Raw genomic sequence first — 16,379 nt, forward strand, 5'->3', positions numbered from 1 at the left:
TGCAACCTGGAACTCCTGGGCTCAAGCACTCCTTCTGCCTTGACCTCCCAAAGCACTGGGACTTACAGTCCATGACGCTCCATGAGCGTCTTTGGGTGTTGTGCTTCTGTTATCTTGAGCATCCCTTAATTCCTATCTAATGATATTGTGAGAGTTGATCACACAAATTCAGTCATTCTTGTCATACCCAGCTAAAACTGAGTTGAGAAGCTGGGGGGAAAAGCACTTGGAACACAAAATGTTGGCTGCAACTCTCAGACTAGTTTTGCCGACTGCCATCCCTCACCAATCAGAGCTTGTCAGCTCCTCAAAACCTTACTAGCACCAATGAAATTTCTTAAAGAATATGGAAATTTTCTTCTTTGGAGAGAACACTTTCACTTGTACTGAAGGCTGTGCCACCCAATGTGCAGGCTGTTTTTTTTAACAGAAAATAAAGCTCTTTTTCCCTCCACAGATCGCCTGGTCTTTTGTTAACAATATTTATTTTGTTATTCACCACCTCTTCCTACCAAGTTATCTTCACATATTCTTCTAAATTATATGCTAAGTTTCTCTTTTTCCTTCTTGCCAAATCTTTGTCACAGATTTAAAAATATTTCTTTCATGAAGAGTTTATGTGTATTTATATAATATAGGCTGGATAAAACGAAGAATTAAAGTTTATCACAGAATTTTATATACTCAACTGAAACCAAGTTATGAGCTTTCGGGAGCAAGACTTTTCCCTAATTCACTGAGCACTGTGGCAGCTGTAAGATGAGCACCTGGATGCTGTGTACTCAGAATCTGCTCCCGCTCTGGTGGGGAGGATGAGACTCGTGAGCCGGACATGACGACAAATGACACTAGCTGGTCAGGTATAAGGGAGGGTAGTTAGAGACCAGTGAAATGTCACTACTATAAAGTAAAAGTAATTGATTTCTTTAACAAAATCTAATGTATAAATGTTAAGTGCAGGGAAATCTGAAACTCTTTAATGTATTATGATAATTACATTTATAATTTCACCATTTGGATGTTACCTATCTGAAATCACCAGGTAAAAGTTAGGGCCAGCCAATTTGCCCAAATAAAATATTTGCATAGATGGAGAAATTATATAAGTTAATTTTAATAAATATGTACTAAGGTATTATAATCTCAATTTAACAAAATAATCCTGAGCAGTACACAGTAATATGGGATCTGGGGTTGAGAGATCATAGGACTGTTAATAAAATTTTAAAAACTAAAGCTGACCATTTCACATTTGATCTTATTTCAGAAACATCTTCTGCATGTGCCACAGCTACCTTCTGAATCAAATGGCATCATACCTGTGGTACGTTTTCAGAAATAACAGTCTAAAAAAGACTGGTATTTACCCACTGCTTCTTCTTGGTCTGAGAAATCAGTTGCTTGTGCTGTGTTGCCAGCTTCTTGATTTCTTCTACGAATTCCTCCTTACACTTTTCCTTTACTTGCTTACATTTTCTGTCCATCTCACCCTGCATGTTGGCCACAGCTTTATTTACAGCTTGTCTCTTTTCTTCTTCCATTTCAGAACGCAGCTGGAATGAAAAGACAACCCACAGTAAGTCAGCGCACAACTTACACAGACCGTCTACGACGGAGCAGAAACTTAACACACCGCTTCTACCTGCATGAGGTACCGTTTTCCCCTTTAGTACATGTGTAAAAAATTTAGGTGAGAAAAGTATCATTATTACTTGAAATGCTATAAAAGATACTGGTGTCATTCTATTGCTCCATTTAAAAGCTGCTACTGGGTTGATGCATGAGTAAAAGGAGCCTAACCATGACAGGAGTGCCGGCTGCAGCAGGGCACCCACGGTGGCGACAAGCATTACCTTCTCCAGAGCTTCTCGGACAACACGCTCTGTCTCCCGCTTGTGGTCCGACTTCATCCGGTCTTTGAAGTCATTGAAGATCTTCGTGTATTTGTCATGGCACATGCTCTGACACACGCCATCACTGGTGGTCTGGGTGCTCCGATGCAGCATTCTTGGTGAAGAGGCACTTAACTTCTTGGTCTGAGTTGACACGGAGACTTTTTCGATTGGCTGAGGCATCGTGGGTATTTCCTGGCTAGAACTTACTGCTTCTGTTTCAGGCTCTGGTTCCTAAAATGTAAGACAAGAGTTTAGATGCAAAACAAAGCAATATAATTCACTAGTTCAAGAACTACTCTATTAGGCTAAAAAGACAGTGATATACGTAAACAGCCATACCATAAACTTCTGTTAAAAAACATGGTTAGGATGGTAGATTTAATGTATATTTTGCCACAATTTAAAAATAAACCAATCTCCCCCAATCAGTGAATAAAAAGGACATGCAGTTAACAGCAGCTACAATTACAAACACAAGCTTCATTTATAATTTTACTTAATACTGTAAGTTTTGTTTTTAAAATAAACATAAAAATTTATAGAATATAAAAAGTATTGTCAACTTATAATCACTTCATTGGACTAGATTCATTAACAAATTTCCTAAAAGCCTAAACCACTTCTCACTGAATATATGTTTGAAATGTGTCCAGATTTACACAGTTTTAAAACATGCAGGGCTTATATCACTTAAAACGGCTGAGCTCAACCACAGTCTCCAAGTTTTCCAATGTTGGCACAACCGATATACTGGATAAATGTGTTGTTTTAAATAATACTTAGGAAAAATATCAGAGCTCCCAGGAAATGTATTAATAGCAACGTGCCCTTCCCACTTAGCCAAGCTTTGGTCAGTGGCTGCTGAATTAAGATGGAGACTTGGAGCATGTATGCTATTCCAGGGTAACAGATAATGACAGGGAAGTCAGAAGACTGGTTTCAGCTTGATGGATATTATTCAATTCATAGCAACTGAATGTCACAAGTATCCACCAAGAGTGATTGTCTTTGAAATACTTTGAAAATACAAAATACTCTGAAAATATTTCCTGTTTCATTTGCCACCTGGATACTGCGAGGTGGGCAACTTACTTCCTTTTTGGGCTCCACACTTTGATTACGTCGTCCTTTCTTTGCTCTTGGTTCTTGAGTGACCTTTAGCTGTGGGCATTATAAAAGTAATATATTATTCCAGACACTAGGAAATACTTCTCTGCTGAAAACAGTCATAGTGGACCCACAGGTGAGAAGTGAATACATTTCTACCTTTTGCATCCTTCCATCCACTCAGTTACCACTGACTTAATGACTATTCTGGCTTGAAAGAGCTAGCGCACCTTCAGGGAGGAGCAGTTGTACTTAACTCTCTTGGTACTGGCAGGGTCAAGGTCATTGTTACATCTATGTATTCATTTGAATTGGTTTTGGTTTACTTTTGCAGAGCACTTTACAAATGTAAAAAAGGGAAGGAAAATGTCAAAATCTGTTCATTACAGTGAGGAGTGTACACTAAGATTTCTGCATTTAAAAGTAAGAACGAATAGGCACTTCCTTCCTGAGACACACTCACCTGCTCATTACTGGTGGAGGAGATACTGGATTCTGCCTCTTCCTCACCTCGGTCCTCATTCTTAGATTTCCAAAATCTCCCTTCTCGTAGGAAACGCTGATGCAGCTCCAGCTCATCACAGGCCTTTTTCCAACCCATACTTCGCTTCACGTGCAGCCGATGAATGTTGACTGTGATATCTTGAATGTTTTCAGAAGGAATCCAGGCCCTAGGAAAAACACGTAAAGGTATAGTTAGAAACACCCCAAATGGCAGGAAAGGTGGTCGAGGGCTTCAGTGCACCCTGCCTGCCATAAAGTGTGACCTGTGGCAGTTCTCAGCTGTTAACTTGGTGCAAAAGTAATTGTCGTTTCTGCCAATTGCAAAAACCGCAATCACTTAGGCTTCGTCATGGCTTGAATAAACAGTTACCAAGTGGAAAATAAATGAGATTTGTTTTGTTTTTCACAGTCAACAAAAGTTCTCAGAATTCGATTCACAAATGCCTCCCAATTGTTCACAATTTAATCAGCTTAGCTTGTCACAGTTCACATCTGTATTCTTCCTAAGTCCTTTGAAAGTTATGTCACAGTTCACATCTGTATTCTTCATAAGTCCTTTGAAAGTTATTTGTTGTTCTGAATACTGTAAACTAATATAACCTATCTAGCTATTTGCAGTTAGCACTAAAGAATCACTTGAAAATGCCCAGAAATTTTCACAAGACACATACATGTATTCATATAAAATGGGAACATCTAAAAATATTATCCAGTAAGTCATATTTGCATCATGCCTCTACTCAGAGAAACCAGATTAACAAGCAGAGCCATTTATTATTTAGCCACAATGTAGTTAGCTGTGAACGTAAGTGCAATACATATCTAAAACTAGCAAATGAAAACTATATTTGGTTCTGTTGGAAAGAATGCTAAAAATTCAAGAACATTTTTCCTGGGCATTGGTCTCTTTCTGGATTTAAATTCGTACCCATCCCAAATGTTGTATTCAACAGATGTTTGCTGTGTACCAGGGGAAGGCACTATAAAGAATGGAAAAGTGAACGGGGTCTACGTGGTCCTGAGTTTCGTTGCCTCATTTGACGGCAGCAGGAGACGCTGCCCACAAGGGTTAAGGTAAACTATTAGTGGTCGGAATATCTCGGGTCTTCTGATTATTAGGATGGCACTTCCTACACTGCCTCTGCCTGTGATGGACTTAGAATTTTGTCAGAAAGAACTCAGGAATAATTATAATGCAATGCAGCAGGTAGTAAAGGTACTCGAGGGTGCTATGGAGAGGAAGAGTTTACATTTGGTTGTGAGTGGTCAGAACATTTTATTCGGCCTTGGTCCTGGAAGATAAGAAAGATTTAGACAGCAGACAACGTGAGTGGAGAGATTCCAGGCAGAGGGAACATCATAAATGAGGTAGGAAACTATATAATACGGATGCATGAGTAACAGACATTTTCTACGGCAGAGTACACGTTGCGATATGCTACTAGAAACACACACAGTTATGCTTTTCAGTTTTCTGTTAAAGATTTTTTTCCTGCTACAAGCATATGTATCTCAGTTTTCATCCCTGGCTTGTAATTATAGAGCTCCAGAAATGCTGGGCCTGTGACTGTTTTGAAGGAATCTCTTAGAGAATCACACATGTGGCTCAGCCATAAATAACGATTTCTACTTCCTTGTCACAAGCCAAACTTTACAATCTAGAAGCACATTTTAAATACATAGTAATCTGTATCATTAGATGCTAACAACAGCTATGACTGTTAGATTTGAACTTCTATAACATTATTTATAAATATATTGGTGAATATTATATCAATTATGTCTCATCTGGCATAAGTACTTTGTTAAAAACCGTATCAAAGTAAACTGGACTTTGAAAAACTAAACTCCAATGCAGAGTACAAATGAAATTATGCTTGTGGAAGAGTTTCTTGCCATTAGATTTTGAATATATTTACTCTTCCAGTCAACAGATGTTTATTGATTTCCTATTACGTAGTAGGAATTCAATACAAGTGGTTTGTTGACTTTTTCAAAGTAGTTTGCTTTTGAGAGAGAATTCTGTTACAAGCAGTACTGACTACCTGGAAGGAACTTGTATCTACAGGGGTATTTTCCTTATTTATCTTAAATAAAATGGATTCACATCTATTCTTTAAAAAGCCTCAACACAGTTCACGATGTGCTTCTATTCTCTCTTAATCAGCTCCAGTACTGTCTTCTATTCTCTTTTAATCAGCTCCAGTACTGCAGATAATCAGGTTTCCGTTTAAAAAACTATCCCAGGGCATGCTCTCTGATCTACAAAAAAATAAAAAAGCAAACAAACACCCTGCAATTTAAGGTAAGCCTAATAAAAAGCGGAAGAGTCTACTTTGGCTCTGTGTCTGTCAATGCTCGGACTATACCGTGCAGAATAAAATGGTTCTGTGATCTGATGTCAATGAGCCCAAAGTGCTCTAGCTCTTTTTTGTCTGTACCTGGTTTCCTGGCCTGGGCCATCCACCAGCGACTTGCAGCAAAAAGATTCAGCCTCCTTAAGACAGGTCTTACCGGCTACTTTCTTTGGCAGGCAAAATCTTGCAAATCCTACAGAAACCTCACTGAAGCAGCTCTCACATGTAAACACAATCATACTCGACCCTTTTCCTGGAAATTTACAATGTGCTCGTTGTCTACGAAGGAGCAGCATATTCTGTTGGCACGTATGGGAGGAAACGAACGGTACAAAACCATTTTTTTTCCTCCCACTTACATGTAATGATATGATGGACTAGCAAAGAATAATTATCAGCCAAAACTTGCAACCAGAGGCTCCTCATCAACTAGAACTTTTGAGCATATGTTGCTTAATTAAAAATTCATTATAATTTAATCAAATTTTTTAAACATTCTAATATGGTAGACTATAAAGTATATCCTAACCAATCCTTCACTTTGAATTGTTCACATTGTATCCAGGAAAAAGGAAAATGATTTTACCTACTTTGTCAACCTCTCTTATTTACTAAAATAAAGTCCTTAAGAGTCCCATCGGTCTAGAATTATTTAGGTAAAATCTTCTAGGACCTAAGAAGCTTGAGGGAAAAAAAATACCTCTAAAAATGTAATCTGATGTTTTAATTCTCTCTTCAGGTGACAGACTAGGACTGCTGCAGATTAGCCCAAACATTCTTTAAAACTATTTTCTGCATAGTGTACTATATGACATCTAACCAGTTAACTCATTATTAATATCACTCATGGTTGAAGACACTATAAAGCTACTTCCAAGTTGATGAAAAAGAAAAATATATAGATAAAAAGTTCTAATTATCAGATTATTATTTCCTATTAGTATCGCTATAAAATAACTGAATTCTTGTTTTTCTAAGTTAACTGTGTTTTACTTAATGTGAAAAACATGGAAGCAAACCGTCCCCCCTTATTCCCTGAATATTTGTTGTATTAGAAAAGCTGACCTTTATTGAGTATTCACTATGTGCCTGGTACTGTGCTCAGTCTCTCTAAACATTTCTGTAAACCTTACAACAACTCTTATAAGAGGCCCTTATTTTGCTAAGGCTCAGAGAAACGGACTAATGTGTCAAGATTAGGGTAGAAGACGGTGAAGCAAGGACACAATCTCACATGAAGTCTTACCCTAACCTACCAAAAACACATGACCTCCTTGCCTGTTCTGATAAGACACTGAAACCATCTGACTATGAGGTATTAAGCATATGTTAAAAATTACCACTTAATAATAATGTCATTAAAACATTCATTTTGTATTGAGTTATTCTATTGGATCATCATTTAATGTTTCTTGACATGAGAGTGTCAGGTAAGTGTGTATCTACTTATGAAAGAACAGAACTACCTTTTGGGAAATTTATAGTATTTATAGGTTTCTTATAACTACACTTCTGTTTAAATTAAATAAAGACCAAGTAAAACTTTACCACAGGGAGGAGTAAGGCCCCTCATTGTGCAGCTTCTCTACGCACTAGTAGCCTCCTGGCACGACAGGAGACGCCTCATGGGCTGTTCATTTAAATCCTTGCAAAGTATCACTTTTAGATCACATAGCTGACTACTGTCACTTTTTCACCTTATCTCAATATCTGTGTTAAATGAACCAAATAAATTGCACGTTAATTCTTTATTCCTATTGTGGCTTATTTTTATGCACACTTCAGGTATTTACACACATTCTGAGATCACAAGATTGATGATTTTAGTCTATGTCTTTAACTGAGCCTTGAAGATGGCCAGAGCAACTGTGATGTCATTCCCGTCTTATGGAATGGACACATCTGAGGCCCTCCTGCCCACTGCACTATAAATTCAGTCTTAGCACTAATGTGATTCTGAAGTTCAACAGTGTCAGTTATTAAAAATGTCCTGTTTAGTAAACAGTATCTGAAAAATATCTGGGAACAATTTATCTTGGAACATATTCTTGGCTGCATAATGTGCTTTTTTTTTTCAATTTAAAATAAACTTCATGCATCTCTGATGGAGAAATCATCAGACTTTCGACTTTAAGGACTTCATAAGCACGGTGGTGACACTGAACATGGGGTCGCGAATTACCTCTGGTGGTGGTGGCCAAAGAAGCGAACGTCAACTTGATTGTCCTCTTTCTGCATGACTTTGGCTGGCCAAAACCCAAAACCTTTCATTTTAGCCCAAACCAGCTCATGATTAGGTATCTGGAAATGAAATGTTTTATCTTGTTATATTACTTTTAAAGTATTAAATGTAAGTGTACCATTCATATTAAACTAGCCACGTATGATCCATTATTTCTAAAACATTTATTTCGTAACTCTTAAACATGAGATTTTTTTTTTTCTGGGATTGACTGATTTTCTATTTGCACCAGAGTTCCTCGTAAGAGGCTGGGACTGGAGCATGGCTGCCCCTGAAGCCAAGACCATCCACATGCGTGACGGTGGCAGACAAGAGCACCCACTTTGCCAGGTGCAGCCAGGGGGGCCAGCAGCATCAGCACCCCCGGGAATTTGTTAGAAATGGGGACATTTTAGGCTGGCACAGTACTGTCTCTCAGGCCTGGCTTCTCTCAGGCAGCCAAGGCTGCTGGCCAAGAATGCTCAGAATTCCCTTTGTCAGCGCCCGGCTTGAAGCCGTATCATTTTGGGGAAATTTTACAGCTACAGACAAATGCAAAGCCTTAGGTCTCTTGTGAAAGAATGAAAAGAGAAACAAAAATTCACTTTATTAAAGGATCCAGACGCTGGGCGCGGTGGCTCATGCCTGTAATCCCAGCACTTTGGGAGGCTGAGGCGGGAGGACTGCTTGAACTCAGGAATTTGAGACCAGCCTGGGCAACATGGTGAAACCCCATCTCTACAAAAAATACAAAAATTAGCCAGGTGTGGTGGCATGTGCCTGTGGTCCCAGCTACTCTGGAGGTTGAGGTGGGAGAATCACTGGAGCCTGGGGGAGGTCGAGGCTATGGTGAGCCGAGATCACACTACTGTACTCAAGCCTGAGTAACAGAGTGAGACCCTGTCTCAAAAAGAAAAAAGGACCCAAGATTTATTTTTATCCAATATCTCATTTTAAAATCAGAAATGGGTAACAAGCCCTGTTTTTTTTTTTTTTCTCGTTTCAGTTGTTTATAGTCACTAAACCCATATATAGTATGATATTTTAGAAATTTAGGAAGAAAAGTATAATCTTTAACCAAACCAGAAGTAAACTTCCTTAGCGCTGTATGTTACACACTTAAGAGGTAAAAAACAAAAGTCACAAAATTTCACATACACAAGGATAACAGAACCAGTTGTCAGGACGAGCATTTGACAAGTAAAAGCAATTCTTGCAAAGCTGCAGTTCATCCAGCTGAAAAAGAAAAGAAACTACTTTAGCCCTACAGAAAACATACATACGCATTAAACCATGTAAAATGTATCCATGTCAATTAACACTCACAGACATAAATAGTGTTGAATTTTGTTGCTTAATCTTTTAAGCTTAAATTTTAAAGTTTTCAATAAATGGCACTGAAGACCCTGTCACTGTCCTCTTAGGACCATGTCGCTGGTCTCAGGCCCCAGTTGGAACAGAAGCCGAGGCTGGTCTGACCGGGCCCTGCCCAGACCTCACTGGTTAGCACTTCAGACTGAATATTCCTCAGGAAGGTAACAACATCTGCTACCAATCACAGCAGTCCTTACTTGTGCCTCATTCTCTATTTTAGTTCCTTGTTTTCTTTCACAACATTCTTTTACAACTTGTAAACAGACATATTTTATCTGTTTCTTTTTCCTTTTTCCCAGTCTCCCTCTTCAGAATGTGGCTCTATGAGCAGGAGGCCTGCACTGTGATCACCTTTTACTCCTCCTCACATACTGCGTGGCACACGGGGCACCCAGTAAATGCTTATTGAACAAATAAAAACAAAAGTAAAATTTGAAATGAATTCAAGAAACAAAACTTTTTGTATAAACTGAGGAACTTTTGCAAAGATAATATGGCTAGGCTACAGGTGAGTGTTTTAAGTAAGACCACCAAAAAATATACTTCCTTAAATGTACTTCATTTTTTTTTTTAAGACAGAGTCTCACTCTGTCACCCAGGCTGGAGTGCAGTGGCGCAAAGTTGGCTCACTGCAAGCTCCGCCTCCCGGGATCACGCCATTCTCCTGCCTCAGCCTCCCGAGTAGCTGGGACTACAGGCACCCACCACCACGCCCAGCTAATTTTTTGTATTTTTTTAGTAGAGACGGAGTCTCACTGTGTTAGCCAGGATGGTCTTGATCTCCTGACCTCGTGATCCGCCCGCCTCAGCCTCCCAAAGTGCTAGGATTACAGGCGTAAGCCACTGCACCCGGCCTTCATTTTTTGTATGAATATGTACGTTGTTTGGTTGGGTTTGGCTTTTTGCCTATGTAGTTTAGAAGGGATGCAAATTTGGATCCTTCAGTACAAGAGGGTAATGTTTACTGCATATCTGCCCAGCAAGACACATTTGCATGCAGCATGTAGCTAACGCAACAGTCCTGAAGGTGGCTGAGAGTTCCCTTGTAGAAGTTAATTAGTTACTAAATCTGACTCCCAGTTTTGTGAGACTTATTTTTCTATTTGCATTATTTCCCATCTACATCAAACATGAAAATAAAAGACTTTTTTTTTTTTTTTGGAGACAGAATCTAATTTTGTCACCAGGCTGGAGTGCAGTGGCACTATCTTGGCTCACTGCAACCTCCACCTCCCAGGTTCAAGCAATTCTCCTGCCTCAGCCTCCCGAGTAGCTGGGACTACAAGCATGTGCCACCACACCCAGCTGATTTTTGTATTATTAGTAGAGACGGAGTTTCACCATGTTGGCCAGGATGGTCTTGATCTCTTGACCTCGTGATCTGCCCAACTTGGCCTCCCAAAGTGCTGGGATTACAGGGCTTGAGCCACTGCGCCCGGCAATAAAAAACATTTAAAGGAAATGGCACAATTAAAATGTAGATAAGTGTGGAATCCTGAAATAAATTAATTTCAATTATAGAAAGAGTACAATTATTGGGCAATGAACAGTACCTCATGACACGTGTCTTTATACAGCATCCTCGCAATGTCAGCTTGTTCGCTGTCTGCTGTAATTAAAAACATATTACCTATAAGCAAGAGTCTGCAAATACAAGATTCAAAGTTAGTATCCTTTTCCTTCAGTCTGCAAAGGGAGACATCCACCATTTCAAACCAAAACGTCCATTTAAAATAACAAGAGCAAAATACAATTACACAGGCAGCTTTTGCTTTCCATCCAACACAACCACTAATTCTCTAGGTGTGGAGTGACCTTACCTTTGGATGATGTGATACTTCTGGGGAAATGATCAGAATTAATCATAGTGCTTATAAACCTCTCAGCTAAAACAAATACATATAAAACTGTAAAGAACAATTGTGTTTTCATCATTTAGTATACTATGATTTTGTGTTTGGCCAGTCCATTCTATCATCTGTATCACCAGATATTCCTAACCTTATACTCTAACATTATCACTTACTGTAGATCATTAAGGTATTAATTCTTTCAATGTAATGTTTTATGAAAGGTAGTGTTCAACATGGAATGTAAATGGTGTGTTTAAAAATGCATACAAAAAAAAAAACACAAAAATATTCAACCTCCATAGAAAATCACGGTGTTGTGGAGAAGCAGTTGAGCATCAGCTTTGAACTCTTCATAACTTCGGTATTTCCCTTCATTCACTTTCTGCAGGGAGCAAAAACAGAACGACGAAAAGAGTCACCAGTGAAAACACTTGTCTGGACTAAGTTCAGAGGACAAGCGGACTTCTCTAGGATGACATCAGGCTGACTTCTGCCATCCCACAGTATTGGCAGAGAACGTGTGTAAAAGGAGCCACCAACTCCACCTGCGGTTTTACTAATGAATATATCATATTTAATAATGAATATAATGAAGCTTGACAGGTCAGACATCCTGCAGCCACACAGATACTACATTAATTTATCAGAGTGAACTTTAATGGCTTGAACATCTCATTTGACAACAATGTAGAAAGCTGCTGCTAAGCTTTGTAATGCATGAATGCCTGGGCCAGTGCGGGTGATGAGACCCTAAGCACACACCTGTCATTCTTTACAACACAGGAAGATCAAGATTGAAAACCAGAACTGTTAGCCTCTGTGACAGTTTACCATAACTACTAAGATATAATTATAATTCTGAATTGGCTCTGTGCCAAATCTTAGAGGATTTCAACAGGACGGAACCTGCAGGAGTAAAGGCAGTGGGGGAGGAAGGGACGTCTGGGTTCTTACATATTCTGTAGAGGTCTTACAGTTTAGGAGAAGGGGCTATGGCTGGGGGTAGGAGGTAAAATTAAAACTACTTGGTTTTGTTCCAGGATTTACCAGTTACTTTAAGGGAAAAACCTTCATTTACCTTTATCTTATATTGAAATAATAGAGCTATAGTCTTTCTCAGGGACTAAGGAAACTTGTAGGATGATTTAAAATCATTCCTGTGGTGTCCCTATAGGCTGTAATGACCAAGCGTAAGATTTTAAATTTCCAACATGACACATGAGGTGCAAAATTAGTAATTCAGTAACCCTGACTGCAAATATGTCTATGTGTTCTACTGGATTTTGTTGCAATTTGTTACTGGACATGAACAAACTAAAACAATCCTCAGCTACAGTCAGTAAAATTAAGACCTTTAAGAATAATTAACTTTTCTAACCATATTTTGTTGTTGTTGTTGTTCATCTTATTGTTTCCCAAGACTGCAGATCAGTTCTATGCTTTACTTTTTTTTCTGAGAGGAACTCTTAGGTCCCACTGCTAAACCTGGAAAACATTCTTTACATCTGAAATACTAAATTGCTCAGGCTGTAAGGCATTTCCTTAAATCAACAAGGACCAAGAAGCTGTAAGTTGCTCATCTTTAGAACCAGGCCTTTTAAAGATGACACCTAATTTGTATTACAGTAAGCACATGAAATTTACAAATTAATAATGCTTCATTTGGTAGTTATGCTTGTCTTTTGTTTTAGGAAGTGGAAAAAAGTATACTTTCAAGGAAAGAAGAAGAACCAAAATCTGCTTAACTGCTACATTATTCTTTAACTTGTTAGTTAAGAAAATTTATTTGAAATGGAAATAAAAGAAACCGACTTTACCTCTTGAATGGTGGGAACGTCCACAGCTGAGTGCACCAGCCTCCTGTACATCGGGTGTTTACTGTCCTTCCCCTTTTTATTAAGATCTATAGCCTAAGAGGGTGTTAGTACATCAATTTAAATGTGGTTAAAGGAAGGCAGGTAAGACATCAATTCCTAAAGCTCAAAATACTTTCTATCTTTTTATTTTTTATTTTTGCAGAGACAGGGTCTCGCCATCTTACCCAGGCTGATCTTGAGCTCCTGGGCTCAAGCGATCCTCCTGCCTCGGCCTCCCAAAGTGCTGGGATTACAGGCGGGAACCATGGCGCCCGGCCAGGATTTTCTACCTTTAAAGCAAAATCTCAGAGAAAGTACTTTAAAACTTAACAGAAAAAACGTACATATACTACTATATAGTTTAATATGACATTCCTTAAAGTTGTGATAGAATAGTTATTTGGAAAAACTACCTTAACTACCTTAAAGAGTCATCAATGAAAATGTTCATTCTGATGAATGACATTCAAAAACGTAAACGTTTCTAATCTCATGTAGCTTATGTCAAAATGTCCATGTCAAAAACAGACAAAAAAATCTAACTGCCTGTTATAGAACTGTTGACTGCAGAAAAGAAATATGACACTTCATATTGCTATGTACATATTTGTTACTTCTCGCTCTTTCAACTTTGAAAGAATGAACCACAGTAAAATATGTTTTGGGATATTTTGAAGGATTCCCTGAGCAGGACTCACCCTCTCCTTCATGCGGGAGACAATGAATCTCAGGTATGTGCCCATCTCCTGTTTGTTTGTATTCTTCTTCTTAATGCTCTATTGAAAATAAAAGAATAAAAATGGTACAAAATCTGATAATTCATGTCTATATTCATGTAAAAGACATATATGAAATAGTATGCAAAGAGTTTATTAAAAGATGCACTTTTTCTAACATATTTGACAAAGAGAAATCTTGGATATTTGTAAAGAAAAACAGCATCTAATGGAACAAGGTGAGAATTTTAAAATATTATGTTGTACCTGATATAATATCCTTAGAGGAGTATATATTTTTTCTTTTCTTGGTATTTTAAAACTTAATTTTTAGATTAACAAATAATAGACATAAGGGAGAATTGCTTATCCTACAAACAATATCAATGGCTAAAGTCCTTTGAGGGACCATCTTAAATCAGCGATAATGAATGGTGAATTTCAATATAACAGTATTCTTTGTTTAAAAGGTGATTTTGAAAATCTGTGTCACTCACTGTATACAGCACAGCTGCACACTAACATCTCCATTTCTTAGCATCATGGATCTACTCAGTAATAACTCCAATTCTTAGTCTAGCCTGCAAGTTAATTAGGTTCCTCAATTTATTACACCAGAAAAGTCTACATTCACATGAAGAAAAAATAGGATTCTACGCATGTTATTTCTAAACAGCTAGGAAACGAGGACAAGTGTGCCTACTTCCTTAGTCAAAGTCCCTGATGTTACAACAGCCTAAAGGAAGCAAAGGCAAAACACCAGGCACGCAAATGTATCGGTTCATACTGCAGAGGAAGTGAGTGGTGCGGCCGCTATTTTAATAGATGCTTTAACTTTTCAGGTCACTAGATGACGATTCTCTGCCCAATGGTATAACTCTTCCTAAAAGAACTGTAAACATAGGAAGTCACTCCAGTATACTAAACACAGTAGAGGAAAGGACAAATATTTCTCAACTCAGAACTTTTAGCTAGGGCTTAAGTGAATTGATTATACTTACACACACTGTTTAAATACACATAAAATATCTAAATAACAAGTGGAAACACATTTTATTAGTGAGAAACTAAACTTGACTTCATTTACCTGATGTCTGCACTGCAGCTTCCTGACTCCACTTCTCACCTAGGTCCTCTGGCAGTGCAGTCAGTGCTCTCACCTCAGGCCACTTTGTGGCCTGTGCCCAGTGCCCACAGCGGCTCTGTTTATGCCGATTACAGAGCAGTTCTTCTCCAGCCTGGCCTGGCATCAGAGATACGGACTGAACTTTTATGAAACGCTCTTCTCAAGCCTGGCCTGGCATCAGAGATACGGACGGAACTTTTAAAAAACGCTCTTCCCACGCCTGGCCTCGCATCAGAGATACGGACTGAACTTTTATGAAACGCTCTTCTCAAGCCTGGCCTCGCATCAGAGATACGGACGGAACTTCTATAAAACGCAGCTGGCATAACTCGCTGAGCATCTGGGCTGTGATTTCTGGAGGCAGGGCCTGTGATTTGTACTTGCTTGTTCATTTGTTTATTCCTCAGGTGACTGTGATGCATGGCCAAGACAGTACCCATGGCACAGATATGGAATACAAAGTGCAATGAAATTTCCTGAACCCAGGGTTTATAGTCTTGGTTTTTTTTTTTTTTTTTTTTTGTTGGGGGGGGGGGGGGGATTGATGTAACTTGAGAATTCTCTTTTTGAAAACTAACAAAAGAACTGAACTGAAATTAAAATGAGTTGAACACAGCCACATGAAGGAGGATATGAAGAACTCACTCAAGTAATTTATTAGCACAGTATTTGGCCATATGCACTGTTTAGAGACAAAGCTTTACACATACACTGAACTCTATAGTTATTAAGTTTGATTAATCAGCAGCATTGGTTAGCAACTCTTTAAAAAACTTTTTTGAAATTTTAATTGGCAAAATGAAATTACATATACTTGTGGGTACAGTGTGATGTTTTGAAATATGTGCAATGGCGAAATAGAGCTAATTGGTTTTTGTAGTGAGAACACTGAAAACCACTCTCATTTTTAACAAGATCCCCAGTGCTTTTCACACACACACACACACACATTTGTGAAATACTAGCGGGCACCTCTCGTACACTTGTACCCTAGACTACAATAAAAAATGATCCTCCGTTTTGCATTCTGCATCTCACACGGGAATGCAGAAGGTGCGCCCTGGATCTGAAGCACAGTCAGCTACTTACTAGAATGGGCACCCTTCAGTGCACTGCTTTCTGTACTAAATAAGCAGTGTGAGGAACTGTCAGATACAGGGAAGAGAAAAGCTAAGAAGGTCAGAGATTGCTACGTTGTTCTTGGCGCTTATAAAATCTACATTCTTCTTAAAAGAAAGGAGAATAAAAACTCATGCTTCTAGCTACATGGCCTTCTCTCATGCCAACTCAAACTTTGGGTGCACTATTAAAACTGATTTCAAATATCAGTATCATTAACGTATGAATTTATCTAAATTCAGACATAATAG

At 38.6% G+C, this 16,379-nt stretch overlaps 1 protein-coding gene across 20 annotated transcripts in view; it reads right to left on the bottom strand.

Moving 5' to 3' along the window:
• Positions 1-1,194: 1,194 nt before the first annotated feature.
• ZMYND11 (zinc finger MYND-type containing 11) overlaps positions 1,195-16,379 on the bottom strand; it is a 108,876-nt gene continuing 93,691 nt past the window's right edge. For 14 of the 20 annotated variants that reach the window (XM_026454772.1, XM_026454780.2, XM_026454778.2 and 11 more), the window contains 10 exons: positions 13,866-13,943; positions 13,129-13,221; positions 11,606-11,693; positions 11,012-11,067; positions 9,243-9,320; positions 8,046-8,164; positions 3,466-3,673; positions 2,988-3,056; positions 1,854-2,126; positions 1,195-1,553 (listed from right to left, as the gene is read on the bottom strand). In XM_026454772.1, coding sequence (XP_026310557.1) covers positions 1,347-1,553; positions 1,854-2,126; positions 2,988-3,056; positions 3,466-3,673; positions 8,046-8,164; positions 9,243-9,320; positions 11,012-11,067; positions 11,606-11,693; positions 13,129-13,221; positions 13,866-13,943 — 1,269 coding nt within the window. In that variant the 3' untranslated portion in view covers positions 1,195-1,346. The remainder of the gene's footprint in view (positions 1,554-1,853; positions 2,127-2,987; positions 3,057-3,465; positions 3,674-8,045; positions 8,165-9,242; positions 9,321-11,011; positions 11,068-11,605; positions 11,694-13,128; positions 13,222-13,865; positions 13,944-16,379) is intronic. The other 6 variants (XM_026454782.2, XM_023192455.3, XM_026454781.2 and 3 more) reach the window with 3 other exon arrangements.

Source organism: Piliocolobus tephrosceles, chromosome 9, assembly GCF_002776525.5.
Source record: "Piliocolobus tephrosceles isolate RC106 chromosome 9, ASM277652v3, whole genome shotgun sequence".
In the NCBI taxonomy this organism is placed as follows: Eukaryota; Metazoa; Chordata; class Mammalia; order Primates; family Cercopithecidae; genus Piliocolobus; species Piliocolobus tephrosceles.